The sequence below is a fragment of the Bombus pyrosoma genome, linkage group LG14, assembly GCF_014825855.1.
Source record: "Bombus pyrosoma isolate SC7728 linkage group LG14, ASM1482585v1, whole genome shotgun sequence".
Lineage (NCBI taxonomy): Eukaryota > Metazoa > Arthropoda > Insecta > Hymenoptera > Apidae > Bombus > Bombus pyrosoma.
Window position 1 is genome coordinate 10,752,591 of NC_057783.1, and position 27,940 is coordinate 10,780,530.

General features: G+C 27.7%; 6 protein-coding genes across 20 annotated transcripts; 2 read left to right on the plus strand and 4 right to left on the minus strand.

Moving 5' to 3' along the window:
* Nucleotides 1–3,049: 3,049 nt before the first annotated feature.
* On the minus strand, nt 3,050–7,589 carry LOC122574855 (solute carrier family 12 member 9). Its single transcript, XM_043742979.1, has 10 exons — nt 7,412–7,589; nt 6,918–7,197; nt 6,680–6,814; nt 5,993–6,330; nt 5,723–5,936; nt 5,369–5,638; nt 5,077–5,284; nt 4,207–4,995; nt 3,699–4,127; nt 3,050–3,606 (listed from the first exon to the last, which is right to left on the minus strand). Exons 2-10 carry the CDS (start codon nt 7,183–7,185, stop codon nt 3,408–3,410), a joined length of 2,850 nt encoding a protein of 949 aa, XP_043598914.1. The 5' UTR covers nt 7,186–7,197; nt 7,412–7,589; the 3' UTR covers nt 3,050–3,407.
* A 243-nt stretch (nt 7,590–7,832) lies between these two features.
* On the plus strand, nt 7,833–10,166 carry LOC122574858 (enoyl-[acyl-carrier-protein] reductase, mitochondrial). 2 transcript variants are annotated; one of them, XM_043742986.1, is made up of 5 exons: nt 7,833–8,429; nt 8,504–8,767; nt 8,988–9,209; nt 9,269–9,499; nt 9,581–10,166. In XM_043742986.1, the coding sequence occupies exons 1-5, from the start codon at nt 8,238–8,240 to the stop codon at nt 9,809–9,811; spliced, it is 1,140 nt and encodes a 379-aa protein (XP_043598921.1). In that variant the 5' UTR covers nt 7,833–8,237; the 3' UTR covers nt 9,812–10,166. The 2 variants fall into 2 exon arrangements, with proteins under 2 accessions (XP_043598921.1, XP_043598922.1); XM_043742987.1 differs by having other exon boundaries at nt 8,504–8,740.
* LOC122574859 (protein OSCP1) lies at nt 10,140–11,894 on the minus strand. 3 transcript variants are annotated; one of them, XM_043742989.1, is made up of 5 exons: nt 11,435–11,894; nt 11,239–11,315; nt 10,996–11,124; nt 10,645–10,922; nt 10,140–10,577 (listed from the first exon to the last, which is right to left on the minus strand). In XM_043742989.1, the coding sequence occupies exons 1-5, from the start codon at nt 11,544–11,546 to the stop codon at nt 10,205–10,207; spliced, it is 969 nt and encodes a 322-aa protein (XP_043598924.1). In that variant the 5' UTR covers nt 11,547–11,894; the 3' UTR covers nt 10,140–10,204. The 3 variants fall into 3 exon arrangements, with proteins under 3 accessions (XP_043598924.1, XP_043598923.1, XP_043598925.1); XM_043742988.1 differs by having other exon boundaries at nt 10,996–11,315; XM_043742990.1 differs by having other exon boundaries at nt 10,996–11,315; nt 11,402–11,894.
* Nucleotides 11,895–12,030: 136 nt separating this feature from the next.
* On the minus strand, nt 12,031–18,277 carry LOC122574857 (cilia- and flagella-associated protein 410). Of its 4 annotated transcripts, XM_043742981.1 has the most exons (10): nt 18,139–18,277; nt 17,584–17,649; nt 16,514–16,681; nt 16,279–16,441; nt 15,940–16,011; nt 15,619–15,738; nt 15,257–15,361; nt 14,385–14,687; nt 14,202–14,294; nt 12,031–14,130 (listed from the first exon to the last, which is right to left on the minus strand). In XM_043742981.1, exons 1-10 carry the CDS (start codon nt 18,216–18,218, stop codon nt 14,020–14,022), a joined length of 1,281 nt encoding a protein of 426 aa, XP_043598916.1. In that variant the 5' UTR covers nt 18,219–18,277; the 3' UTR covers nt 12,031–14,019. The 4 variants fall into 4 exon arrangements, with proteins under 4 accessions (XP_043598916.1, XP_043598917.1, XP_043598918.1 ...); XM_043742982.1 differs by lacking the exon at nt 15,940–16,011; XM_043742983.1 differs by lacking the exon at nt 15,257–15,361.
* Nucleotides 18,278–18,452: 175 nt separating this feature from the next.
* LOC122574854 (nuclear valosin-containing protein-like) lies at nt 18,453–24,499 on the plus strand. Of its 8 annotated transcripts, XM_043742971.1 has the most exons (13): nt 18,505–18,617; nt 19,885–19,919; nt 20,459–20,640; nt 21,010–21,231; nt 21,296–21,547; nt 21,726–22,079; nt 22,154–22,373; nt 22,457–22,739; nt 22,829–23,285; nt 23,381–23,548; nt 23,620–23,946; nt 24,017–24,241; nt 24,330–24,499. In XM_043742971.1, the coding sequence occupies exons 1-13, from the start codon at nt 18,520–18,522 to the stop codon at nt 24,453–24,455; spliced, it is 2,949 nt and encodes a 982-aa protein (XP_043598906.1). In that variant the 5' UTR covers nt 18,505–18,519; the 3' UTR covers nt 24,456–24,499. The 8 variants fall into 8 exon arrangements, with proteins under 8 accessions (XP_043598905.1, XP_043598906.1, XP_043598907.1 ...); XM_043742970.1 differs by lacking the exon at nt 19,885–19,919 and having other exon boundaries at nt 18,453–18,617; XM_043742972.1 differs by lacking the exon at nt 19,885–19,919 and having other exon boundaries at nt 18,505–18,589.
* Nucleotides 24,500–25,123: 624 nt separating this feature from the next.
* On the minus strand, nt 25,124–27,681 carry LOC122575216 (aurora kinase C-like). Of its 2 annotated transcripts, XM_043743881.1 has the most exons (5): nt 27,392–27,681; nt 26,496–27,069; nt 25,786–26,311; nt 25,552–25,662; nt 25,124–25,233 (listed from the first exon to the last, which is right to left on the minus strand). In XM_043743881.1, exons 2-4 carry the CDS (start codon nt 27,053–27,055, stop codon nt 25,561–25,563), a joined length of 1,188 nt encoding a protein of 395 aa, XP_043599816.1. In that variant the 5' UTR covers nt 27,056–27,069; nt 27,392–27,681; the 3' UTR covers nt 25,124–25,233; nt 25,552–25,560. The 2 variants fall into 2 exon arrangements, with proteins under 2 accessions (XP_043599816.1, XP_043599815.1); XM_043743880.1 differs by lacking the exon at nt 25,124–25,233 and having other exon boundaries at nt 25,483–25,662; nt 27,392–27,680.
* Between the last annotated feature and the right edge of the window lie 259 nt (nt 27,682–27,940).

A 27,940-nucleotide genomic window follows, 5' to 3' on the forward strand; every position in this document is an offset into this window, starting at 1 on the left:
ATTTCAATTCATCAAATATAATCTCTACATGGCAATTATAATCACAATTTGCTTGACAAATACTAACCGTCATTATTCATTTATGAATGCACAAGACTATATTGTTGGTATATGGAACATCTACAGAACATGCGACTGCATCAGTTTGCATTATAATAAAACCGTATTTACAGCTACCTACGAGGTACCAAATATTTCGAAGGATACCGTAATACCGACGGCTCTGATACTGAGTCGATATTAGTCAGCATTAAACAAAACGTGACAAATATAGTACAGAGTAACATCGTCGTGCGAATCGAAGGGACGAACGAAACGAGGGGTAAAGTACAGTAGGGAATCCATGGTGATAATTAATTCCATGTCGCTGACATATGGTGCTCACGGGGATGCTATTTCGAATTACCATACGTAAGCTATATTGTTCAGAGCAGCGGATGGCTGCGAGCTGTCGCTACCAGACAGCGCGTTTAATTGACTGAGTTAATTTGAACTAAACAATGATTAAAACTGAGACTGGACTCGGCGGTTTGTTGCGCGTGATATCTATGCAGAATGATTCATCATTCTCCATCATAGCGTTTCCCAATTTTTCCCAAGTTGCGAGATCTTTTATATCAGTCAAACATCCAAATCACCTGCTACTTTTCCTTTGCATTTGCGTAACAAGGCATTTCGCTTCCTTTCATTTATCAAAAAATAATGTTACGCCGCCTTCCTATTCCATTTTTACGATCTAACGGAGGAAATTGCGTTTATTGCAATTACTGAACGCTCTTATTTTCATTTATGTTTACCAACCGAAAAGAATTGGTGTGAACGTCAATGAATTGTTGAAAGTATCATTGTGTTAACATGTGTTACACGATTTATTATATCTATTAACAATACACGGAACAAATAAAAAGGGCAAGATCATTTTAAGATATCGAGATTCTATGAAAAGCTAATGTACGACAGAAATGGAATATTTGTCCGATTAAACTTGCAAATCAACAATATATCCTGAATCAAACTCATATACGTATTATCGATTGCTGGTTATGCTTAATGTGTCGAAATGTACCCATATAGAGATTTATATATAGGTCTTTTAAAATGGAAATATAGTAATAAATAGAGAATTCAAATTTAAAGCTGATGCTCATTAACTTTGATTAACGACATTTTTGGAAGGAAATATACCAGAAACTCAAGTGATCTATTACATGATCTACTATTGTTCTCAAACAAGAATCATTCAGTTCCAAGAAAATAAACAAATCTTTTTATAATTCCTGATAAACAGATACTGTATTTTAATTTCTTAGTCTCGAAATTTGCATACTTTTTCTCAGAAATAATTATCTGAAAAACCATTTGAATAAATATTTATTTTACGAACTTGCTTTCTTCGATAAAAAAAATGTATCAAAATCTAATCTGTTTAAGTTGCTTCAAAGTCAGGTAATATATGGTGTTAAAGATATTAAAAAATCGTTATCAATTAATGAAAACTATAATAACATTTCTATGTAAAGTACGTTGTTATATAGATAAATTACGTAAATGCATTGACAATGCGTTATGCAAATGGTTAATGAGTTTGACTTGTTTAATAAATAGCAACAATTGATTACTATATGATCAATACGTGAACATCAACAATAATGATTAGCATTTTGTAACAACCCTTAATTAGTTCTATTTGTATTTACTAATGTTATTTAACTATAACGCTCAAAATATACAAATAAATCGATATAAACACGAGATTATTGAAAAATACAATACAAGTACTATAAATTTAGAAAAGAGTGTATTCAGAGGGATTTTCGTACGAAAAATCATTCTTCCATTCTTAAAACGAGCAGTTTTAAAAGAATTTATTCTCCAAACTAGTCATACTCAACCTACAGTCAGTAAAGCTTTTATATAGGACCCATACATTCACGTTCGTTGTCAGATGCTTTTTTAAATAGTGAGAAAAAGGAAAGAGAAAGAAGAAACACATGTAAAAAAAACGAAGGAACAAAGAAAAAAAGTTATGCAATATATAATGATAGATTTAGGATATCAACTTATATCAATAGATGCTACATTTCTCCCATCTAACTGTAGAATGTACACGTATCGTGAATAAAACCAGTTTAAGAATTATTAAAACTTTCTCATATTTTTCCAAGAGATGGGATCATTAGCGATCTATAGTTTCTTTCAGATTTTTGTACCTCATAATGAGTAGAATACGTTACAATATAAAAAAATTTGACCCTGAACTTCAAGGTCAAGATCATTTTCAGAATCAAGGTTTTCAGAAGGTTCAGACTCAAGCCACTATTCTCTTTACGCTTACCTTTTTGAACCTTGTACATATATCCTAACTAATAAACAATAAATTTAATAATTATCTATTTAACTTCTTTCACCTCTAATAACTGGGGATGGTTTTCACTTATGCCTAATATGATTCTATCGAGGTATTTGAAAAGAACTCAAGTGTGCAATGATCTCTTGGTAACCTCTTAAAACTCGGTTCACTCGTAATGATTTAAAATTTAAGACAATAATGTAATAATCAATATAATTAAGTTCAAATAATATACACATTTCTAACTTAATACATACTTCAGATACACTACTACCACTATTATCTCCAGTCATTGTCTTGAACAATTGTTCAAGTTAGTTAGTTGCACATATAGCCTAGTTATGAATAAACACATTGCAATAAAGACAATTGTACTAGAATTACAAAATAATTCAGCTAAAAATTTAAAGATTAAGTAAAGTGATTTTTGTAATTTCGTTACTACTATATTAGATTATGATGAATATCTTCTCAAACTTTTAAAAATTTCATACAACAAAAAATAGTTATCGAATCGATCATTTTATTGATTATCATTAATGAGCATATATAAAATTTTAATTAATTCATAAAGTGTATATAAAAATGATGCTTTGTTAATTTTACGTCTGATCTTACTAATGTTATTTTATTGCATTTATTTTAATATCAGGTGCAGTACAAAAAATTGGTATAGAAATATGTAGTTTCATATATGAATATGATAAGATATCAGCTTACAGATTTATTAGTAAAGACGTATTACAATATTTAAAAAATATTTATATTTGAAGATTCTCTTATAGAATAAATTCGTTATCACAGCAATAATCTATATTCGTTACGAGATTTTCTTATTGTAATAAGAACGCATTATTATTGCTGAAATGGTCATAATCATTAATTTGTAAAAAGAAACATTTTTGGTATTTGAGAATTTTTTCAAATCCCGTAATTTTTCCAAAAACATAGCATATATAAAAATTATAACTTAAGGTCATATAAATTATTCATTAAATAACACTTTTCTGTGTAGAAATTACACAATAAGAATTTCTATTCCTATATTTACATATTATTATAGTGTCGTCGATGTAACAGCACTCACACCGTGTACTAATACTATGGGTGGTAAATCTGCTGTTAATTCTGTTAACAGTTGGAGATACTGACGATATAAAGCATTTTCATCCCATGTATTTGATATTGGAGGTGCAGGTAAATATATAAATATTGTAGCAGTTTGTGAAGAATGTTGTCTAATTAATTGATTCACACTGTAAAATAAAATGAATATAATAAAAGAACGGTTATTTACAAAATTTTTAAATACTAGACATTAAATAAAATATGTATTTACACAAGATACCTCAAAATATAAGCACGTGAAACATTGCTTAAGACGTCGTTACTTTCAGTACTCGATTCATATTGACTTTCCACTGCCGAATCAATGAGAGAATGGCCCTTTAACCCACTTATTTGCGTACCCCAATTAGGAATTTGTTTAATAGATGCTGATATTCTCAACATATTTAATAATTTTCTTATACGAAGTTCGTTAGAAACTCGAGGAAATTCGCTAATCGAATTATGCGAATCTGAGACGCTCAAACTTGCATTATTATCTGAAACTTCACAATGAAATACCCTGAGATGTAGATTTTTCCATACAGGTACCATATTAATAATACATGCAAGTTGCAACATAAATAATGATGTTGTATCAAATGGATCTTGATCTGTTGGTTGGAAAAAATTCACAGGCCATACATCTATATATTTTAAAGAAGAATTCCTAAAACACAACAATATTAAAAAATTATATAGCGATATAAATTAATCATATATTAATGAAAAATTAATCATGTGCTTACTTAGCTATTTGTAATTTATTTAATGTATGAAAATTTCGACATAAACACAAATTTTTTTTCATCTTTAACACATCTGAACACATTCCTACATATTGTATTGGATCCAAATTTTTTTCTGCATTTGTATGTCTTAAAGGAAACGCAGTACTGTTTGGTAAGGTTGAAACATTTTCAAATATATCAGTCGCATACTGTGAATTCTTGAAGAAATCTATCGATGCTTCTTCGTCATAAAAACCAAGAACAATTGTATTTGGTTTCATAGCTCCCATTCCCGATATCCTAATTAAGTGATGTAGTCCCTCACGTACAGTTTTCGTAACTGTTAGTTCGACAAATGCCTTTACTTTCATATGATCAACTAAACTTAACCAATGTGGATACTCTTCTATAGTGGGATCGATATTCTGGCCCAAAAATTCTCCAACTTTTATGTGTCCTATTACATACAGTCCTCCTTTTTTCAAGTCATTTACAAAATCTATAAGTGGACACGCTGATCGTGGAGATGCTACCATTAGCAGTATTTGTGGTCGCCAAAATTTTACATGATCTTTACGTGAATCTAACATTAATAAGTACTTTCGAACTTGATGAAATATCAGTGCTTGAGATATGCTTCCCCAAGGAGCATTTTTACTTGGCGAAAATAAATGCAACACAATGATTAAAATTAGGCAAAGTATTATACTGCTGGAAGCATAAATACTATTTATAACAAACATCATTATTAATGTACCGAGAAGACCAATTGTAGCCGTATGCCATGTAAAATAATTAAACGTTGGTCTGTAAAAGATATACAAGCATTATAATTACTTTGTATACCTAAAAGTATTCAAAATTAGGTAAATTCAAAATAAAAGATACCTAAAATTTGGAGCACTTGCAAGTTCAAGACCAAGACAGGCTAGATTAGTAGCCAAATAGCTTAACAAGAACAACACTGAATTAAGCTGAGCAATGATATTCAAAGAACCTATTAGTAAAATTATTTGAACTAAAGTCCATGAAGTTAAAACTGCAGCAATTGGATTTCCTTTCCATGTTCCTTGTATTATAAAATTTAAACCAGAACCTATAAATATGAAACACGCAAAATGTAGACAAAATAAATAAATATAAAAGAAATTTATAAAAACTTCATATTTTGATCACTCACCAAATACATTATCTTTTGCTAGAGCTTCCAAAACTCTACTTGACCCTATCAAATTACTTAAACCAGCACTAAATGTTGCTGTTAATATACCAACTGCCACGAATGGTGGCCAAATATTAATTGGCATCATATACATAAAATCATTTTGCAATAAAAATTGACTTGTACTTGCAGCTGTAAGAATAGATAAAAGAATATAACATATAAATGTAAATAATACTGCTGACAAAGTTCCACGTGGAATGTTTCTCCCTGGATTTTTCAATTCACCTATATATAAATAATTATTATATATTAAAACTTGAAACATGTGTAAAAATAAAAACTATTTTGATTAATAATCTTTTTAAGTACCACTCATATTAGCACCAGCCATTATACCAGTAACGCCACTGAATAATACACCAAAAACACTTGCAAAATCAGTCATTGTTCCTTTACTTGAATAATCTGCACTATAATTTGAGTAAAGATTCCTTATAAGAGTAGATGACAGCAATCCTGTATAAGTGCCATTAACATGTTCTGTTGCATTTTGAACCAGCATATTTGCATTTGGAATTGGTATCTGTAATAAAAGACAAATCACGTTTCTGATCATTTTTGTGCTCTCCACAACATTACCTCCATATATCCCTTGGCCAAAAAACTTATAAAAACACTTATTAGACAGACACATACAACAGCCAAAATTGCAACACTAGTTTTTGCAAACATTGCAGCTCCTATTAAACATACTACTAAATTGGCAGTATTTAATATAGAACAATATAAAAATCTCCACCATCCACCATCTGGTATCAGTGCACTTTTACCAACTAAATAACCAGATGGTCCAAAACTTTCTATCAAACCTTCTGCACATCCAGAAATACAAAGAGCACTCGAGACAATATTAGCCATAAAAAATAATGTACCAATAGAACCACCAAATTCTGGTCCAAGTGTACGACTAATCATAACTGTACAATAATTAGTAGGAAAAGCTTGTATAAAATATATTTAAAGTTCTAGAATATCTTATAATTTTCATTGCAAACTTGCTTCCAAAAGAAAATATATGTATGATAAAAATTTTATATATTATAATTTTTTGATATTTAAATATATTTTGATATATAATAATTCTAATATATCAATAATTTGATATTAAAAACAACAATTAAATATATGTCATTATCTAACATATTCAATATACATATATATTAAAAACATAAGGTAGTAACTGATATCTTATCTTTAAATAACAGATGGATTTTATGTGTAACACATTATTAATTGTTGAAAATAACAAAATTCAAATAAGGATACAATAAGCACCACCTCCTTCAACTGCTCCATTTGTTGAAATTGCACATACAGATGCTACAGTAAATAACAAAATTCCATATGCAATTATGAATTGTATCAAAGTGACAAGTAATCCAGCATTGCCTACGATATATCCTACAATGTAAAGTTTATTTGCATGATGGTGTATATTTAGTTTCATCATTGAAATTATATAGACTCAATACAATATCTTGAATTACTTCTGTAAAATTCATACCCATGCGTATAAAAATTAAGGCACTGAACATCGATAATGTAACGGGACTGAATACACCAGCAAATGTTCCCAAAGTCCGGCTACTATCTGCACTCAAACTACCAAATTCTACGTATCCATCTCCTTCTGTCTGTTGTACTCGTCCAAATTTAAAGAAATTGCTTAATCTATATAGAACACTTCTTCCATGGATTAGAGGAGCTTTTTCACTACTGATCTTGACATGTACAGGTTCATTGTTTGTAGAACCTACTTCTGAAGCCATCATTTTTCTAATTTCCTAAATCAATAATTTGTAAAAGAACATATATAATAATAATCTTCATAATACTTTAATTATTACATTCACTTTAGGAATTGATTAATAATAAAAAATATATAGATTAGTCATTCATTTATTTTATTAAAACTTTCAATAGTAAACTTGACTGTGTAGAAAGCTATTGTGATATAATGAGAACAGTCTAAGTATTAAATTTTACTTAACGATTTACCTTGAAATTATATTAATCCACTTAGTTCTTTTATGTACATAACAATGTATAAAACTATTGTTATATGCAATAAAGCCAGAAACTTATGATGTCATCTATTGAAATGTCAAATCGTAACTGTACAAATTGTAACAATTCGAGATTATTAAGCTCATGTCAAAATGTACTAATTACAACTGTTTTCCTTATCTGTTGAAACCACCTTTTAAGATTAAAAAATTATCATGTTTTTTATTCTTTTTCTCCTTTTCGTTTTTCTTTTTTAATATTATAAAAATTCCCTATCTACTCATGAAATTTCTTAATTCACGCTTGGTATTACTGATAGTACAACCAGGCACAACTCCCTGATACAATTTACCCTCTGCTACAACCACTAATATTTTAATATGATTTTATAATCACAAAACAGGAACATTTAACAAAAATATGTTAAATAAGTGCTGAAAATTATTCAAACTATATAAGCTCTTTGTATCTAAGTAATCCAAATATTATTTTTAAAATATATTTATATAAATACATAACAATAACAAAACAACAATACCCGGAAATTTTGTTAATAAATTGATAAATACAAACAATAATCAATTATTTAATTAATAATTAAACTAAATAAATTTGTTTTAACATATGTAACGCTTATAATAATATATTATATATGTAAATTAAAATCCTATACTAACTTATCTAGGTAGACATATGTTTATAGCTGATTACAGTAAACCACTGCATTATCTCTCAATTGTTATTGACATTATTTAAAAGAATAATTTAAAAAAAAATATTTGAATAAGTATCATTAGGTATCATATAGAACACTAAAATGGTCATATACATGAGAAGCTTAGTTTCACCGTTATCACGATCAATTGTTACGAATTTTATGTCGTTCCGTAAAATGACTGCTAGTGTTAAAACAGATTCTGTAAAATCTTTATTTTATAAAGAATATGGAGAACCTGTAGATGTTTTACACGTTACAACACAATCTATTAATCAACCAGAAAATAATCAGGTAATTCAGTTAAAATGATTTTTAACTTTTTTTTGTAATGCATTCTAATAAAAAGTTATTTATTGTTAATAAAGGTTTCTGTCAAATGGTTGTTAGCTCCTGTTAATCCAGCAGACATAAATACAATACAGGGTAAATATCCAAGTAAACCGCCTTTACCAGCTATTCCAGGGAATGAAGGAGTTGGTGAAATAATAGCTATTGGATCTAATGTAAAATATTTAAATGTTGGAGATAGAGTTATACCAAATGGTACGCATTTAGGAACATGGAGAACACATGCAAATTATACTGTGGAAGAACTTCTGAAGGTATATAATGTGCTTTCAAGTAATAAGGTTTGTATATATTAGGTTGTCCCAAAATTCTTTTTTGTTTTATAAAGAAATAATAGATGCACAACATTTTTTGTTTTATATTCATCATATATAATTTAATAAAATAATATAAAACAAAAAATGTTGTGCATCTATTATTTTCTTATAAAACAAAAGGAATTTTGGAACAACCTAATATTTATCACAATAGCTCAAAATTTGATACATGTTAAAATCTTAGGTTCCAAAAGAAGTTGGCGTTGTGGAAGCTAGTATGTTAAATGTAAATCCATGTACTGCGTACAGAATGCTTAAAGATTTTGTGGAATTAAAACCTGGTGATACTGTAATTCAAAATGGTGGGAATTCAGCTGTTGGACAGATGATTATACAACTATGTAAAATATGGAATTATAAATCTGTTAGTGTTATAAGGGACAGACCTAATATAGAAGAATTAAAGGTATAAAAACAGTTAAAAAATTAAATTTTTATTTCCGTTGATTAATAAAACCTGTGTAGAATTACTTGACGAGCTTGGGTGCAGATGAAATTCTTACTGAAGATGAAATAAGGAAAACTCAAATTTTTAAAAGTAAAAAGTTACCTTCACCAAAATTAGCTCTTAATTGTATATGCGGGCAAAATGCATTAGAAGTTCTAAGACATTTAGCACATGGAGGTATTATGGTAACTTATGGTGGTATGTCCAGAGAACCTTTAACAGTTCCAACGTCTGCACTTATTTTCAAGGTATATTAATTAAAATTTATAAAGTAATGTACAGTATAATTAAGTAAGTAATGTTTGTTAATAATCTCAAAAATTAAATAGGATATAACATTAAAAGGATTTTGGATGACAGCATGGACAAAGGTAAATATGAATTCCAAAGAGCGTGAAAAGATGTTTAGTGAATTAGGAGCATTATTCAAGGATAAGAGATTAAAAGCTCCACCACATAAATTAGTTCCATTTTGTCAGTATCAAGAAGCTGTTATTAATGCACTCCATACTGATGGTCGAACTGGAGTGAAATATATTTTGGATATGACTAAGCTATAAAGTAAACTCTCTTTTAGATTATAACTTAGTTTTGAGAATTGCATTTCTTCTATCTTTAGTACATTTTATATGAACTAAAAATAATTATATTTATTATTGTGCAAGAGACATTAATTTAATGTTTACGTGATACATATTTTGTAGTGCACTTTTAAATAAAATTTTAATACAGAGTAATGTTAATTATAATTCATAATATAAAATGTTTATAAAAGTACGATTTTTTATATATTACACAAACTGGAATATTGCTGTTCTATGTAAAAGGATGTATTAATTGATTTGTGCAGGACGAAATATTTTTATATATGAATGTAAATAACAAATTAAAGAACATTTTTATTTATTTTATTAATTATCATGGCGTAATCGAAAAAATAAGTTTAAATAAAATTATTCTGTTTTATCTAAAAGTTCTAACAAATTCATGCTGTATTTTATGTCTTCATGATCATCTTTAAAAAGATCTGTACGTATGATATCAAGTTTCGTTTTATAATCTTCATTAAATTTCGTTTTTTCATATTTTGTAACTGTAACGTCATTCTGACTGCCCTCCTTAGAATCGGACTCGCATTCTATATTTGTATTATCATTATCTTCAGTTGAAAATAAATTCAAAGTAAAAGGTCGTTTGTACAAAGTTTCTTCAGTTCCCAGTTGAACAGCTAACATACCAAGTTCTGCTTTTGTACCACATTCTTTAACGTAATTATGATTTTCTTGTTCAGAAGTTAGTTTTGATATGCCATACAACATCGAATACCTGTATAATATGCTTCTTATATGATTCTATCTTTGAAAAATTTGGTAATTTCGTATTTGACACTTACATATTTTTGCCCAGTATTGTACCTCGTTCACCAAAAAGATTAAAAGAACCATCATAGTAAGTTTTCAAATCTATATCACATAATTTTGTACCAGAAAGGCGAGTTTTATTTTCTTCATATTTTTCATTGTATTTATGGTACATTGAATTAAAGCTACCATCATCATTTTGTAATCCAAGTCTAAGAAGTATAGATACTTTCACGGAATAATACTCTAATTCTTTCAAACAATCATTTCTGGCATTCCAAACTTCTTCAAAAGTTAATGTACCATAAAACTAGAATCATCAGTAAATCGTTTTTAGAAATTAGACATAAATCAATAATTTAATCAATGAGTAAAATGCTTACATCGGTTACCATTTGGTGTACTAATCCAATACATTGTTGAGCATTTGGATTGCTAACCATGTCACGCATTGCATCTGTATGGTTTAATGTTAACAATACAACTTCTACAGGACCAGTAGCTGCAGTTAACTGATATTTAACCATCATGATCATTAGATCGAACAGTTTATTCATACTACTTTTATCAAGTTTCATTATCGATGATAACACAATACATTCTAAAGTAGGTCGTAAAAGAGATACCTTAGTCAAAGATTTTTCCTCAAATACAGAAGACAGCATTTTAGGATTAAGTAAAGCAGCAGTTACTTCGTCTAACACTGTATATAAATAGAAAAAGACATTTTAAAATTAATCAAAATATATAAAAAAATACACAAGTATCTAATATAAATTAGCAGCATACAATGTATACTTTTTTGTATAGTATTAAACTAGCCTTGTATAGTTTTATCAACACTTATCCTTTGTGCCTTCAGTCTTTGTCGCAAAACATATAACATTTCACCACCCATGTTTAAATAAAGTATTGGTGTTGCATATAATGACATTTTTTCTTACTTTCACTTCCACTTTCAAAAATAGAGTACTTTTATGATTTTAGCACTTACACGTAGTTTACGGACAGCGTCGTCTTAGCGACAGAAATGTACATAAAATTAATCGACGTAATGTATTTAAATGAGACTGCGCGATATTTTCTATTTCATAGTCGTGAACAGTTATCCTTTTAGAAGCAGGTACATTGCATTTTGCTTCAAATTGTATATTTCAATCTATTTAGTAACTAAATGAAGAAATGACGTGCGAAAATCAATACATAGTTATCTTCGTAACTAATTTATTTTGTAAAACATTAATATTTTAACTGCAATAAGTTAATTATAACTGTATATATTGATTAAGAAAATTTGTTATAATAAATAACTAGTTCTCTTAAAAAAAACTTAATATTTATCGAATAATGAATTACTAAGTAACAATATTAACTTTTTTCTTCCAGTCTAAAACTTTGACAGTAATAAAAAACGTGTGTTATAACTATTGGTTTTATTATATATAATTCGTCTTAAAACATGTTTTAAGTTAAAAAAAAAAAGAACATTTAACATCTGCTTTTTGCACTTAACAGATATTAGGCAACTAATTATAATCATTCTTTTAACAATACTAATTAACAATAACATTAATTATTTATAAAATAATATAAGTGGACGGTTATATATAACAAAAAATATTTTGTTCCGCATTTTTATAAAATATCTTAAATCTAAGTTCGAAATTGGCTTAGTTACTTGGAACGGTTTACATTGTAGAAAGAATTTAGTAGCCCTGTTATTTCAGTTTTTATATCGTTTATCCACTTATAACATATGAAGACTTCATTCCAAAAAATATGCCATACATATTTATCAGTCTAATATTAATCTGTAGTATGTGTTGTTACACAGAATCAATCTCCATATATCTTATTTTCACATTATGCTACTTATATCATAAATACAATTCTGCTTACAATTCAATTAATATTAATAAAATTTTTATTGCATTTATATTCTGTTAACGCACACATAAATTTGTCAATAGAAACAATAATGAAAGTAAAGAAACTACAGCAGTATATAAAGTTTTGTTATGGTTTTCTGTGGTACTTAATAGCATTTAAAAAATTATCACGGTTACTGCACAAAAATTCGCAAATACATATCTTGTATAAGTGTATATGCAATTATGTTACCTTTTGTTTTATAAATTATTGTATATTGCGAAGATTCAATTTTTAGAGATATTAAACATAAGTAGAATGTCTTGCTTAACTTAAAATTATCTAATATTTTGTTTTTAAATATCTAATTCGACATAAATTCATCTTTGATTATATGCTTTATATACAAATTGTAATTTAAGTACATTGTATCACGTCGTAATTTATAGAAACTCTTTGAAAATATGTAACAGTTCTGCAATATTTTAAACAAACTGCTATAAAAAGCTATGTTTGACTATTTAAAAACACAACTCTATTTACATTTGTGAAAATCATAAATAACATTATACCGAAATTAATGTAACGTTAAAAAACATTGCATTCAATACCTTATTAATGCAATAAAATATTAAATTTATTCTAAACAATGCAAAATTCATTATTTCTGATTTTTGCATTATTCACTTAAAGTACATAAACGTGTCATCTTGAGTATACTCATACATTGTATATTACATCCAAATAATTGAGATAAAATTTTATTTTTTACTCCTTGGAGAAATATCACAATTGTTTCTAATTTTATATTTATATATATATATATTCTCTTCAGAAACTGGACAAAATTATGCCATTTCTTTTTAACTATGCAATGATTATCTTAATAGTGTTTAGGAATTTCTCGAAATACATTTTTAAGAGAAATTATTATTATTTCGAGAGAGTATTAATGTTATTTGCAATTTAACTTACAAATTATATGTCCAAGTACCTTTTGCTGACTGAATGTAGCGAAGAGGGACAATTGTGTTTCTAACATCGGGACTTTTTGATCTTCTTACACAATCCTGACTCAGAACCCTGCATCCTGGACTTAGAGCTAAACCATTAAAGTTACTGCGGGGGATGCTGTCACTACTTGCCACTCTTCTAACATCATTGGTTTTCCTTTCTTCACAGTTACCAACTACTGACATTAAATTATCTGGTACAGAGTCCCTAAGTTTATATGCATTCTGATTATTTCCAAAATATTTTGAATTTGGGTTAACAGATATATTTTTGGGACTTCGCATTGAACAAGTTTCCACATAACCATTACGACGAATTTTTTGTTTATCAGCGTTATCATCGATCGAATGCCGATCATATGTAGGATGATCAAGATTACAGTTTGCATCGTTATCAATATACTGGCAAGGAATTACCATACTATCAAGAGAATCCGAAAATTCAGGACTTGGAATTGAAGAAACACTACCCATATGAGAGAAGGTAACCATCCCCTGAGTATTTTGGGGACGGCGTCAGAAACATCATTCTTCTAATTCATCCATTCGATTTCTAACTGCCATTTCTACTACTTCCAAACTCGGGTAGTCAAGCTCTTTAACTAAGCATAAAACAGCTGATAAAATGTTGGAATTCTAAAATCACAATATTTTATGTTATTTTTGTTCCATATTTCTAGATTTGTATAAAAACACATGAAACATACTCTTGTAACAGGTCTCCTGTGATAGTGAAACTGTGATCTACACTTCTCCTTATCTGAATGTCTGACCCATCCATGCACTTGGTTTAAATCTTCCTGTAATATTGAAAAATTTTATTTTGTTCATTATTTTAGCTAGAAAGAGAGTCAGCATGTTTCAAATTAACATTAATTTTTAATTCTAACCCTCTCTACATTATGATGAACTGCCATTCGTCTAGATTGAGATGATGGTTGATGTTGCTCTTCATAATCTTTAATTCTATGGTCATGATGTTCTTTATATTCAGATTTCAGTCTATTATCATAGTCATAACTATTTCTATCTGCGCGTCTTTCATCTATAATTTCATTTGTAGAGTATTGTGTCCTTGGAGATGTTGGTGCGTATGTTCGTTGTGGTGTATCATTATTACTATATTCTGCATAAGATCTTCTGTCATCATAATCTCCATTATGTCTAGAAATTGCTGGTCGGTCATCATATTCCTAAAAATAATTATAATTCAAAAAGTATTTGCAGTGCATTTATACCTAATATTCCTAAAATTTATAAAATATTATAAAATTAATTTAAGTTAATGATTAGTTTGTATTTGTTAATAAAATTGATAATTGGGTGGTCCATGCCTCAGTGAACCATTCATTATAACTACTTATCTTAAACTGGAATCTAAACTATTTCTGTAAATTAAAGCTATTGTAAAAGTTAATACCAAATACAAAAATGTTTAAATATCATCACAAAACGTAATAAAATTTATGGTCTTCTTTTTAAAATCACAAATGATTTCTGTTTTTGAAATTATTCTTCATATTAATACAAATAGAAATATTAGAAAGACAAGTATATATTGCATATGATTAAATATACAAAATATATTATACTTGATTCATATTGTTCATTGATTAAGGAAAACCATTTAAAATTAACAATATCACTAAGTGATAAATTGTAAGTAGCACATAAGTTTAACTAATGAACACTAGAACTATCAAGGTAACACTAGAAGTAAATTACTACTTTGCACAAACATTGTGCAATCTATGGGATGTACCTTGATCATTTCAATAGTGTTAGTGGCCACGTTTTCACTGATGTTGCGCGACTCTGTACGTATAGTGTCATCTTTGCTTTGATTCTTTGACTGTCCATTCTGTTGCTGTCAGTATATGATTGCAGACAAAAGGAGCAATAATAAAATCATGCTTATTCGTTAAATATTAATTTAGATATATTGCTCAACAATGTTACTAAGATGGAAAATTAATTATATTTCTAAGTTTAGTACTAAAATAAAATCAATTTATTGAGAACTTTAATATATAGAATAATTATTTTCTTTCATATTTTCACTAAACATATAAACATATTAGTATAAATCCTTTTACATGCAAAATAAACATGCAATTGACTTACCTCATACGTATACTGATTATTTTGAGAATAATGATGTGATGGTGATGCATTATAATTTGCATTTCTATGATCTGGATCATGGTACTCTTCTTGAGCATGTTGTGTTTCTTCAAAACTTCTCTGTGAACAAGTAGTTTTATAAGTCTTATAACAAATTATACCCGTACATTAAATAAATGTATGCATATTTATATGTCATAGCATAATGAGAACATAATATAATATGTAATTTTTATAACAAAATTATCATAAAAGGTTTATAAAATTATTATAAATGAAATTATTATAAAAATAATTGATACAGCTTGAATTTTATATTACCTGATCACTTGAGGAACTATATCTTCGATGTCGAATCACTTCAGTTTCTTCAATATACTCAGTAGTAATATCCTAATTGTGTAAATGTTATTCAAATGTTAAGGCTTTGTTAAAAACGTGTTAACATATCATAACATTCTATTTTTATGAAATCATTATGATAGGATTAAACAAAAAAATAGATTAAAATTTAATGGTAGATTTAGTTAATAATATTTGCACAACATATATCATTAATAAAACCAAAATTTCAATGAAGACATTACATATAGCAAAGTAATGAAAAATGATTTATATAAGTATAGTGTGAAGAAGGCCTATTTTTATAAATAGTTTTACCTCTGGACTAACTGCATCTGATTGTGGTGGAGAAGCATACATGTCAAGAGGATGGACTAAAACACGACCTCTTGTTAATGCATTTTGCACTTCCTCAGGTGATACTATTTCATCATCAAGCTTTTGTAGATTTGGTAAAGCTCTTAAAACTGCTAACCGATAACTAGAAATAAATGAATTACTTAACTAGCCTACTCAGATAATTAATCAATTTTTTAATTGCCATACACAATACCCTTCTTTCTCAGCACAAGGATTTTCACCAAGCCATAAATTTCTTAAATTTGGTAAACCTTGAAGATAACAAACTTCATTCAAATCTTCAATATTATTATTTCTAACAAATAATTCTTGAAGACTTAAACAGTATTGAAAATCAGCAAGGGTGTTGATATGGTTAACGCTATAAACAAATGAAAAAGATTTTAAAATATAACATAGTATTAATATGAATATGTTAAATGTTATTTATGTTTATATTAAAGTTTATTATATTTTCAATGCCATATTACAATTACTTAGCTTTGCTGAAAATTATAAAAATGGATTTCAAAATAAAGTCAAAATATATAAACCCAATTGTAATATAAGATTACATGAACATTGAAAGTTACATGCTTAAAATACATAGGATCACTAAGGTAAAATGTTTCATATAGAAAGGTGGGTGTAACCACCTAAGTAAATGAGATTATATATTATATTCTTATATATTTATTTTTTTTTTATTCTTATATATATACATTCTATTCTGTATATTTTATATATTAGTTGTGTAATAAATGCTGTTATTTCACTAAATTCCATTTCATTTAAATTAATTTAAATAAAATCTATTATATTACTAATAGAGTTTTTAATATTGATGTCATTCTTAATATACATTATAAGAAACATTATGTGCCAGTATTTATATCAAATTAGTTTTATTTTTCTTCAAGAATATTGAAATATATTACAATGAATTCAAAATATGTGGGTAGAACAACTTCTGAAGTAGTAGGTTGTGCCTATGATCTTGAGGTTTATATAAACCTCTCCATAGTAGGAATGCATTAGAGAATGCATTAAAAATTATAAACAAGTGAGATCATTACTATTATGAACTCTTCTTATAAAACAATTTCCAAGTAATAATTTCTACACAATTTATATATATATATATATTGTGTATATATATATATATATATATTGTGTATATATATATATATATATATAGATATATATTATATATATATATATAGATTATGATCTCAATTAGAGATTAAGATCTTAATTATCAAGATTATGATCTTAATTATTTACCTTAATGACAGTACTTCCACATTTTTCATTTTCCTTAAAATGCTTACATCAGTCAATTCTGTACCCCTATATTAACAATATAAATAAATTAATTTATGTAAATATCCAGCTGTATGTTATATATTTATAAATATTAAAAAAAAAAAAATTATTCCACAAAAGACAATTCGAAATAGTTTACTGATTGTTTAACATTATAAATTAAATACAATCATGTATAATAACTTTATTAATTTGTATTTATTTTAGTCAATTAAATTGTACAATTTTAAACACAAATATTAAATTGCATTTTCTTATATTTTTATCATTATTAAGAAATGTTTTCATTCTATTAAATATAATAAAACCTAAAATATTTATAATTATTGGAGTAATCTATTTTCCAATAAGAACATAAAACAACTATAAATCGTACTACTGGAACTCCTTAAAAAATAAGCATGTACTACAGTGAACATGTCATTTTAATATAATTACACATAAAATCAATTACACAGTAATAGAATAAATAACAACTCATTTGAGAAGGGTAATATCGTTATAAACGCTTACCAACAATTAAGTTTTTTTACGGCAGAGAAGTCAGACATTCGCGTCCGAGCCACGACCATTTCTTCTGTCAACTTTACCATTATGAAGTTTGTAATTCATATAAATATACTTAAAATAAAGTAGTAATAAAAGATTTTGCAGATGTTAATAACAATTATAAAAAAAATGCGATTTAGACCATCACTACAAATTTCTTAACTGTAAATCAAAGACGCAACCAAAACCCATCGCCATGATGGTGTGCCGTCAACTAATTGAAAAGTATTACGGTATACGGTATGATTACAAAGCTTTCACAAAATACTGAAACGTTCTCAATACTGATATGTATTCTACCAGTTCCGAAGGTACATTCCACGAATTACCGCCTCTAGCGGTTGAATGGCCGAACTATACACTGGTTTGTTCTTTTGGTGGGAGAAATGTGTGTGTGCACAACGAGAGGGGAAATGTGCGTTTGATTTTGTACCACGTGGGCTGTACGAAGTTTTTTTTTATTTATTTAATTCTTTACATTCTCAATTTGCCCAATTTGGACATTTGGTAGAATTTTTTAACTGTTTGATTATCATGTGGGTGGCTACCCCGAGCGGGATACCATCTTCGTGTTTGTTAGGTTATATCCTTTGTGAGGTCTGCGGGGTGTTTTCATGTTTGAGGTGTTGATCGTTTCCGCAGTTAGCCTGTTCGTGTGTGTTACTATTCTTTCCTTGTATTTTTCCGCGTATCTGCTAATCTCCTCCTTGACCGTTGGTATTCCCAGGTCCTTCCGTATGTCCTAGTTTCTAATGTACCATGGGGCGTTTACTATTGTTCTGAGAATTTTAGCTTGTATTGTCTCTATTTTGTTTATATGGCTCATTGCTGCTGTCCCCCATAGTGGTATTCCGTACGTCCAGATTGGTTTTATGATCGTTTTGTATATTTTTAATTTATTTTCTATGCTTAATTTGGATTTTCGACTTGTTAGCCAATGCATTTGTCTCCTTGCTGTCTGTATTTTGTCCATTATTGATTTAGTATATTGTTTCCATGTGAGTTGTGTATCTAAGTGGAGATAAGTATTAAGAGGATAAGATAGCATAGAAATATTTGAAATCTTTTTAAATTGCTGAAAACGACGTCATTTTCTAAGAAATTCTGTTGTCAAAAAAAATTTGTCGGTCGAAAGAACAATTTTGTATCAGAAAAATATAATAGCATAAAAAGTGGCACAATTTCGCTAATTCTTGGAAATGACGTCATATTCCAGGAATTTTTTAAAATTGAAATTTTCGAGTTTTCGAAAAAGATTTTCGTCAGTCTTGATTTTGTATCAGGAGAATATAATTTGGTGTATAGTATTGGATAGGAGAAAGGATAAATAACAAGACTGTAACATACCGTTAAACTGTTCTGATTTATTGAAAACCTTTCTACATATATTTTACGCTATATTATATTATATTATATTATATTATATTATATTTTATTTTATTTTGTTCTATTTGATTATAAATTTTATTTGCAATAAATAATTTTATTTTTTATCGTAACATATAATCATTTCCACGAAGATCGTTACTGGTAGTTACTGTTGGTTCCTGTTGGGTGCTTGTGGCATCCTGATTGTTGTTTTTGCTCCCAAGGTGGCTTTTCCGTAATCTATACAAAAAAAGCAATGTACTTTTAATATTTAATTAAACTTTTAAACAATTTTTATGTTTTTTCGTCCTTTCACTGGTCTCATGTTTCTCCCACCAATAGCAACGGAAATGTGCATATAGTTCGACCGTTTGCCGGTAGGGAGCCTTATTTTTAGTATGGATCTTCCAGCTGTTTTCCTAACATTGCATCGACGATCTCTCTATTCACCTCTGATAATGCAGCTATACAACTCGTATTCATTCCTTTAAGTTCAAATTTCTTTTACAAGTAATTGCGAAAAATATATAAAAATAGTAAAATATATATTATCAACAAATGCTGAAAGTTTTTGTTATAAAATATGTTCTATAGATTAATAAACTATATAATATAATTTTTCATAGCGTAATTATAGTTTCAAATGATCTTTGACTTGAATACATTCCACTCTATATATTATTCTTTTTTATTTCTAGCTTTGTGAAATAATTTACTAGGGAAATTGTTCCCGCTTTACCGATGTACTCTTTTCTTTTTCTTTTCGTTATAGTTGGTTATAGTTAAAGTATTGAAGTTTCCTAAAATCGAAGACTTACTTGTGTTTAAAGAATGTTGATACGTACATGATAACACGTGTTGGAACATATAAGAAAGTAAAAATAAAACTTTAGTGATCATTTAATTTTTGCAACAGTGTTTATGACGCCTGACATTAGAAAAATGCAGAAGGTTGGAAAATTGAATGCTTCGATTGATATTATTCCATTACAAGGATCTAGTGGAGATTATAAATCAAAAACTATGAATAATAAACATAAAATTGATTCTTCTCATAAATACTTACGGGATCAATTACTAATATCACGTGTACAAACGGTGATTGAATTATTTTATAACTTTTAGAATTTTTAATTTAACAAGTGTATAAAATCAACACTTTTTATATTATGCAGTTTACGTGGTAAATTTATGCATTGAACCTTAAAATATAATATGCAATAATTGTGTAATACATATAAATAATTTCATACAAATTAGTTAAATACTTGTATATAATGTCGCTTTTTTAAATAAAATTTTATTTTATTCCACACTTTGAACATCTTTATGTCTTTCAATATTTTTAATTTTGTGGAAAATTACTTAATATAATCAGTAATTCTAATTGTTTTAAGATAATGTGTTAGTACATCTTCTACTTTATACTTTAGTACTTCTGAATAATTAATTTTTTTATTGTTTTAGTATATGCATGAAAATGAAAATAAAGTCTATATTGACGTTAATGAAATGGCAGATGCTTTACAAAAGAAGTATAGAGATTACCGTATTAAAAAACGAGGTTCCTTCAGGGCATTAGTGCGTAAAGCATATGATGAACTTACAGAAATGTTTGCAAAGAAATATTGTTCTCGCAAATGGTCTCCTTATGATGATGAAGATGAAGAGGAAGAAGTTGATGTCGAGGTATATATAGATATAATATTTAAATATGATATAGTAAATTTTGAAAGAAATATATTGGTTTTAGTCAGATCCTCAAAATACTATGTTAGATGGAATGCTCTTAAAAATGTATAAAAAATCACAAAACAAACAGAATGGAAATTCCAGTGATAAGGAACTTATAGATATTAGTAGTGATGATGATGTAAGCAAAGTGGAGTCAAATTCAAATAAAATAAATGAACCTGAAATTGTGGAGAAAGATCAACAGAAACCAGGTCCATCTTCGGGTACAGAAAAAGCTGTGCATGCTAAAGAAGTTGAACAACAAACAACAGTAAATTTAAAGCTTTCTTTAATAGAGTTACATTTCTTAAATTTATTATTGTTAAATATCATCTATTTCAAATATAATTTAATATGATATCTACATCAAAATAATAGTACTGATACATGAAGCCTATTATGTCAAAATAATGTTATACCAGAGACATTACCTGATTTACTTTTTATAGCCTAGTAAAGAAATACAACAAACTACTACAGTAAAACAACTGAACACAGCAGCTACTACAACAACCTCAAATACAATGGTAGAATCTGCAAAGAAGCGACAACGCGATAAAGATGTTGATAGTAGTCAATTCATGTTCATAAAAAAAGTCAAAGGGATACCAATTTCTGAATCCAAAGTCACATTTGCTGACATAGGAGGAAATGATAAAGCTTTAAAAACTGTATGTAAATTACTTGCACATATGAAACATCCAGAAATCTTTAAGCAACTTGGTATATCTCCACCAAGAGGATTTTTACTTCATGGTCCACCTGGATGTGGAAAGACTTTATTAGCGTATGCTATTGCAGGAGTAAGATACTATTTTAGTGTCAATAGTTGCTCTACTTTTTATTTGACTATTTATGTAATATTTTTGAAAACTAGGAGTTAGATATACCATTATTGAAAGTAGCAGCACCTGAATTGGTAGCAGGAGTATCAGGCGAAAGTGAAGCAAGAATTCGAGAATTATTTGAACAGGCACTTGCAATAGCACCTTGTGTAATTTTTTTAGATGAAATAGATGCTGTAGCACCACATAGAGCCACAGCTCAAAGAGAAATGGAGAGAAGAATTGTTGCACAACTGTTATCATGTTTGGATGGTAATTTACTATTATAGTCAAACTGCAGTAAATTACATTAATTTTAAAATAATTTCTCAAGTAGAAAATATGTTATTGAGCAGAACTAAGTTTGAAAGAAAATGGTACTAGGGTATTAGTACTTGGAGCAACAAATCGACCTGATTCATTGGACCCTGCATTAAGGAGAGCTGGCCGATTTGATCACGAAGTGTGTCTGGGTATACCAGATAGAGATGCAAGAGCAAAGATTTTAGCTGTGCACACAGAAAAGGTAGCACTTGCTCCAAATGTTAGTTTATCCACAATAGCTTCACTTACACCAGGTTTTGTTGGAGCCGATTTAGTTGCATTAATTAGAGAAGCAGCTATGGCAGCTATGGACAGGTAGCTGTTTAAATATTCAATAAGTATTTTAAAATTAATTTATTTAATATGGTCAATTATATTTTCCTATGTTCTTATATTCTTATTAGAATACTTGAAGACTTGAAGTCGGTTCCAGATAATAAATCTTCAGAAATTCCAGAAGATAGTACTGTTATTGAGACAAAAACTGAAAGTTTTGAAAATTCTAGTAATTTAGTCGAAGAAGTAACCATTGAACCATCTACCTCAAATCAAAATAATGTTCCTAAGTTAAATAAAACAAGTAATGCAGAGAGTCTTCAAACAACTTTGGAAATGGATGTAATACAAGAAAATTCCAAATCTCCAGATTTAACAGGGTTACTTACTTGGTTGCGTAATGATCCGCCACTTCCTTCAAAAAGACTATCAAATTTATGTATTGAACACAATGACTTTGAAACTGCTGTTCATATAATTCAGCCATCAGCCAAAAGAGAAGGTTTTGCAACAGTACCTGATGTTACATGGGATGATGTCGGTTCGTTACGAGATATTAGAGAAGAATTGCAAATGGCTATACTTGTAAGTATATTTATATTGGTTTAATTAAAAATATTGGAATAATTTGATACATATTTAAAAGATATAAAATATTTTTTTTTTGTTTAATATTCTAGGCTCCAATTCGACATTCCGAACATTTTATAGCGTTAGGATTAACAGCACCAACTGGAGTATTATTATGTGGTCCACCTGGTTGTGGGAAAACATTACTAGCTAAAGCTATTGCAAATGAGGCTGGTATTAATTTTATTTCTGTTAAAGGACCAGAACTTTTAAATATGGTAATAATTTAGATGATTATAATAAATATTATAAAATGCAATTATTAAATATTTTATTTTTATTATTTCAGTATGTTGGTGAAAGTGAAAAAGCAGTTCGACAGTGTTTTATTAGAGCTAGAAATTCTGCTCCGTGCGTTATATTTTTTGACGAATTGGACGCATTGTGTCCCAGACGATCAGAAGGTGATAATTCTGCTACTTCACGTGTTGTAAATCAAATGTTGACTGAAATGGATGGAGTAGAAGGACGACAAGGAGTATTTTTAATGGCTGCGAGCAATCGTCCTGATATTATAGATCCAGCAGTATTAAGACCAGGAAGATTAGATAAGATTTTATATGTTGATTTGCCTACCTCAGCAGATCGCGTTGACATCTTAAGAGCACTAACAAAGGTAACATTTTTCTTTTCAAAAACCATTTAAAAAAAATTTGTTCCCTTTAGAAATAAATGTATATTTATAGAATGCAACCAAACCAAAATTAGCTGCAGATGTAAATCTTGAAGAAATAGGATATAATAGTAAATGTGATGGTTATACTGGAGCCGACTTAGCAGCTTTAATCAGAGAAGCTGGAATAGAAGCATTAAGAGAATTAATGGATATGCATTATTCAGGACAACCAGAAATCTCTATGCGACATTTCGTAGTTGCATTTGATAAAATAAGACCGTCCGTACAAGAGAAGGTAAACACATTTTTTTCATTAATAAAAAATAAACATTCATTTTTATAAATATAGGTTAATTGCATAACAAGACATGTATAACTTATAGGATATCAAACACTATGAAAAATTAAAGAAATTGTATTCAATTAAAAAGAAATCCGATGATACACCTATGGAAACTCCAACCGATACACCTATAGTAGATGTAGTCATGGAACCTATGGAAACGTGAAATAAAAATAAATTTTAAATAAACGTGTAAAAAATCTTCCATTACAAAGTACTTTTAAACAGATGACAGTGAATTTCACGCAAAAAATACATATTGTATGTCTTAGCCTCATTTTTGTAGTTGAGGCATTCTAGTGTCCATCTCTGTCGATCGAAGATGTAAATGTAATATATTAGATCTTAATTTACTGTTTTAAAATAAAAACTGACGATGTTCTTTATTTTTTAACTGTAGAATATATGCAATATAGAAATGTTAATGACATTTTTATAAAACAAATCAAATTTATGTTCGATATATTTTTGAATAATGAAAATAATTTTTAGTTCAATAAAAAAGAATTAAACTTACTATGTATACAAAAATTATTAAAAAAAATTTATGATTCAATTTTTGTCAATAAATAAAGTTTTTTATAATTACTTATTTTATTTATTTGTCTACAAAAATAATTAATTGTGATTTTATTTCTTAATATACACTTTCTTAATATACACGATATGTGTATACATAAAAACACAACGTATTTATGAAAGACATTTATGTAAATTTACTACCTACAAATATTCCAATAATATTAAAATACTTAATATATACATAATTTTCTTATACATTATATTTTTTTATTCCAAATTATTACTTATAATTCATTGTTGTAATATCACTTGTTTTTCAGTCTGATATTGATATAATAAGTTAAACTCCAAAAATTAAAGCCGAATTTACACTGTTTCACTTCAGAGGAACACGGCGGATGAACACTTCATCCTTATTTCATCTGCGGAAGAAAGCAAAGATGAAAGCAGTGTTCAACAACGATGTTAATAAACATAACAATGTAAATTCGACTTAAGAAAACTGAAATAAACTTCGATAATTGATTACATTAAAATTATGTTGTAATTAAGTTATTAATAGAATATACGTCTTAAAAAACATGTAGTAGACTGTTTCAAATTATATAATACTTTAATTTACGTATAAAATAACAATATTAGGAATAATATAAAAAAATATTTAAAATAGATTTCTTGCTGAAAAATATTTTTTAATGAAATATAACTGTTTTATAAGACAAAATATAAAACTTATTAACTTAACAACTTCATTGTGGTACATGTGGTTCTGTTGTTCGATTTTGCACAATCCAAGGATGTCTTAAAACATCTTCTAAAGGTAATCTATGATTTGCGTCAACTACTAATAGCTAGAATAGAAAAATGAAAAGTTATCACTTATTATTTTTTTCATATAGTAGTCAAACTTTTTAATTATTTAGTTTAGTTAATAATGCATTTTTTTATCTTATAAACATAAAATAACAGCTCACCTTAGATATTAAATTTTTTGCACCTTCACTAATAAAGTTGGGAAATTTATATTGAGCTTTCTTGATTTTTATATATGTTTCATCATAAGTTTCAGCTAAAAAAGGAGGTTTACCAATTAAACATTCATAACAAAGCACACCAAGTCCCCATAAGTCTACAGTATGATCATGTGTTTTTCCAACAACCATTTCTGGTGGTAAATAATCTAAAGTACCACATAAAGTATTTCTCCTAGATGAGGGTGCATGGACAGACCATCCAAAATCTGCCATTTTTAATTCACCCTTTATACCAAGTAATAAATTTTCAGGCTTGATATCACGATGTATCACCTTTTTACTATGACAATATTTTAAAGCATCTGCTAATTGAGATACGTATGTTGCTGTTCTAATTTCATCAAAACGTTTCTCTGGTTGTGCATTCAATTCTTTAAATAATTCTCCATTTGGGGCATACTCCAAAATTAAATATACCCTTTTATCATCATGAAAATATCCATACATTTTTAAGATATTTGGATGCCTATATGAAAAATAAGAATGGTACATTTACTCTAATTCATCTTATAAAAGATATTATTTATATTGTAGCAAAAGTTGATGAAACAATCAAATGTAATTTTAAATTTAAATAAATTTTAAGATATTGAAGTTTTTATGATAATAGTCAATATTTTCTTTTTACTATAAATATTAAAATTTTTTACCTTAAATGTGTTTGAATTTCTATTTCCCTCCTAACTTGATGTTCCACATCAGCTTTCTGTATTTGTGCTTTAAATAATACTTTCATAGCAATGATGAATTTTGATTTCTTCTCTCTAGCTAGATAAACATTTCCAAATTTTCCTTTTCCCAATGGTCGTCCAATATCAAAATCAGTTAAAACCCACTTCTTTTCACTTTGATTCTTTTTATTTGTATTGCTTTGTTCTACATTCTTCTCAATATCTCTATTTTTTTCAGTTTTATTTTCCTTGTCATCATCAGTTATATTTGATATATATGCTATCGTGTTAGAAGATATAGGTAATTTAGGTGGCGGCATCAATTCTGTTGACTTTTTAGAGCCCTTTTCTTTAGTTTGTTTGATATTTGCCAAATAAGTATTGCATTGACTGTTTGTACTATTTAAATTTTCTGTATTTCTTGATGTATTCTCAGTCAATACAGAACTTATTTTTGATACCTTTAACTGTTTAAGATTATTTTCAACTTGAGAAATTGCCTTTTGTGTTTGAGACTTAGATTTTTTATCCTTCAGCATTGCTTAAATATAACCTATGATTGAAAATAGCATAAAGCATTAACAAACAGAAGTCTTTTAATAAACAATTAATTTATTACATAATGCAAAAATTAAAAATTATAAAATTATACAAAGATTCATTATATGTTAATAAAAAAATTAAAACTCTGTAAAGTATACACATACTTCGCATAAAAATTTTATAAACAATATTTAAAAAATAAAGTACAATGTATTATTTAAAAGGTTACAATGAATTGATATTTTAAAAGTATTCTACATATTCAATAAAAGAAACAATGTCCAGATTTTAAATAACTATATTAAAAAATTAATAACTAACTAAACACTTACGTTTAAAGCAAGAAATACAAATTCTCTTATAAACGTTATATCTTCAATTCTATTTCAAAATAACGAATTTCCACACTTTATTCTCATTGGCCAGAATATTCAATCATGTATAGAAAACAAATTACAAGATATTCAACTCTATTAAGAAGTGAGAGTCATAGTTAACAGCGCTACGTATTATAAGATCTGTAAGGACCAAAAAATTCAATAACTTCAAATTAATATTAAATTATATTAATAACTAAACATAACAAAATCACATTTTTGATATACATTTTTTGCACAGATCCTATTTATATAAATATTAAGAATGTGAAATAGATGTGTGGATCTTTTATAAGTAAATAATAACAATAAAATTTGATAAAAATAAAATTTTAGCACTAAATTAATAATTAATATTCATATATTACATTTAGTATCATTAATTTAAACTAAAATATGAAATACAATATATCATTATGTATATATGTGTCAATATAAACGGGTGTAATATTTTGAGAAATATAAACAAATTTTTAAAATAATGTATTAATGTACATTTATGCA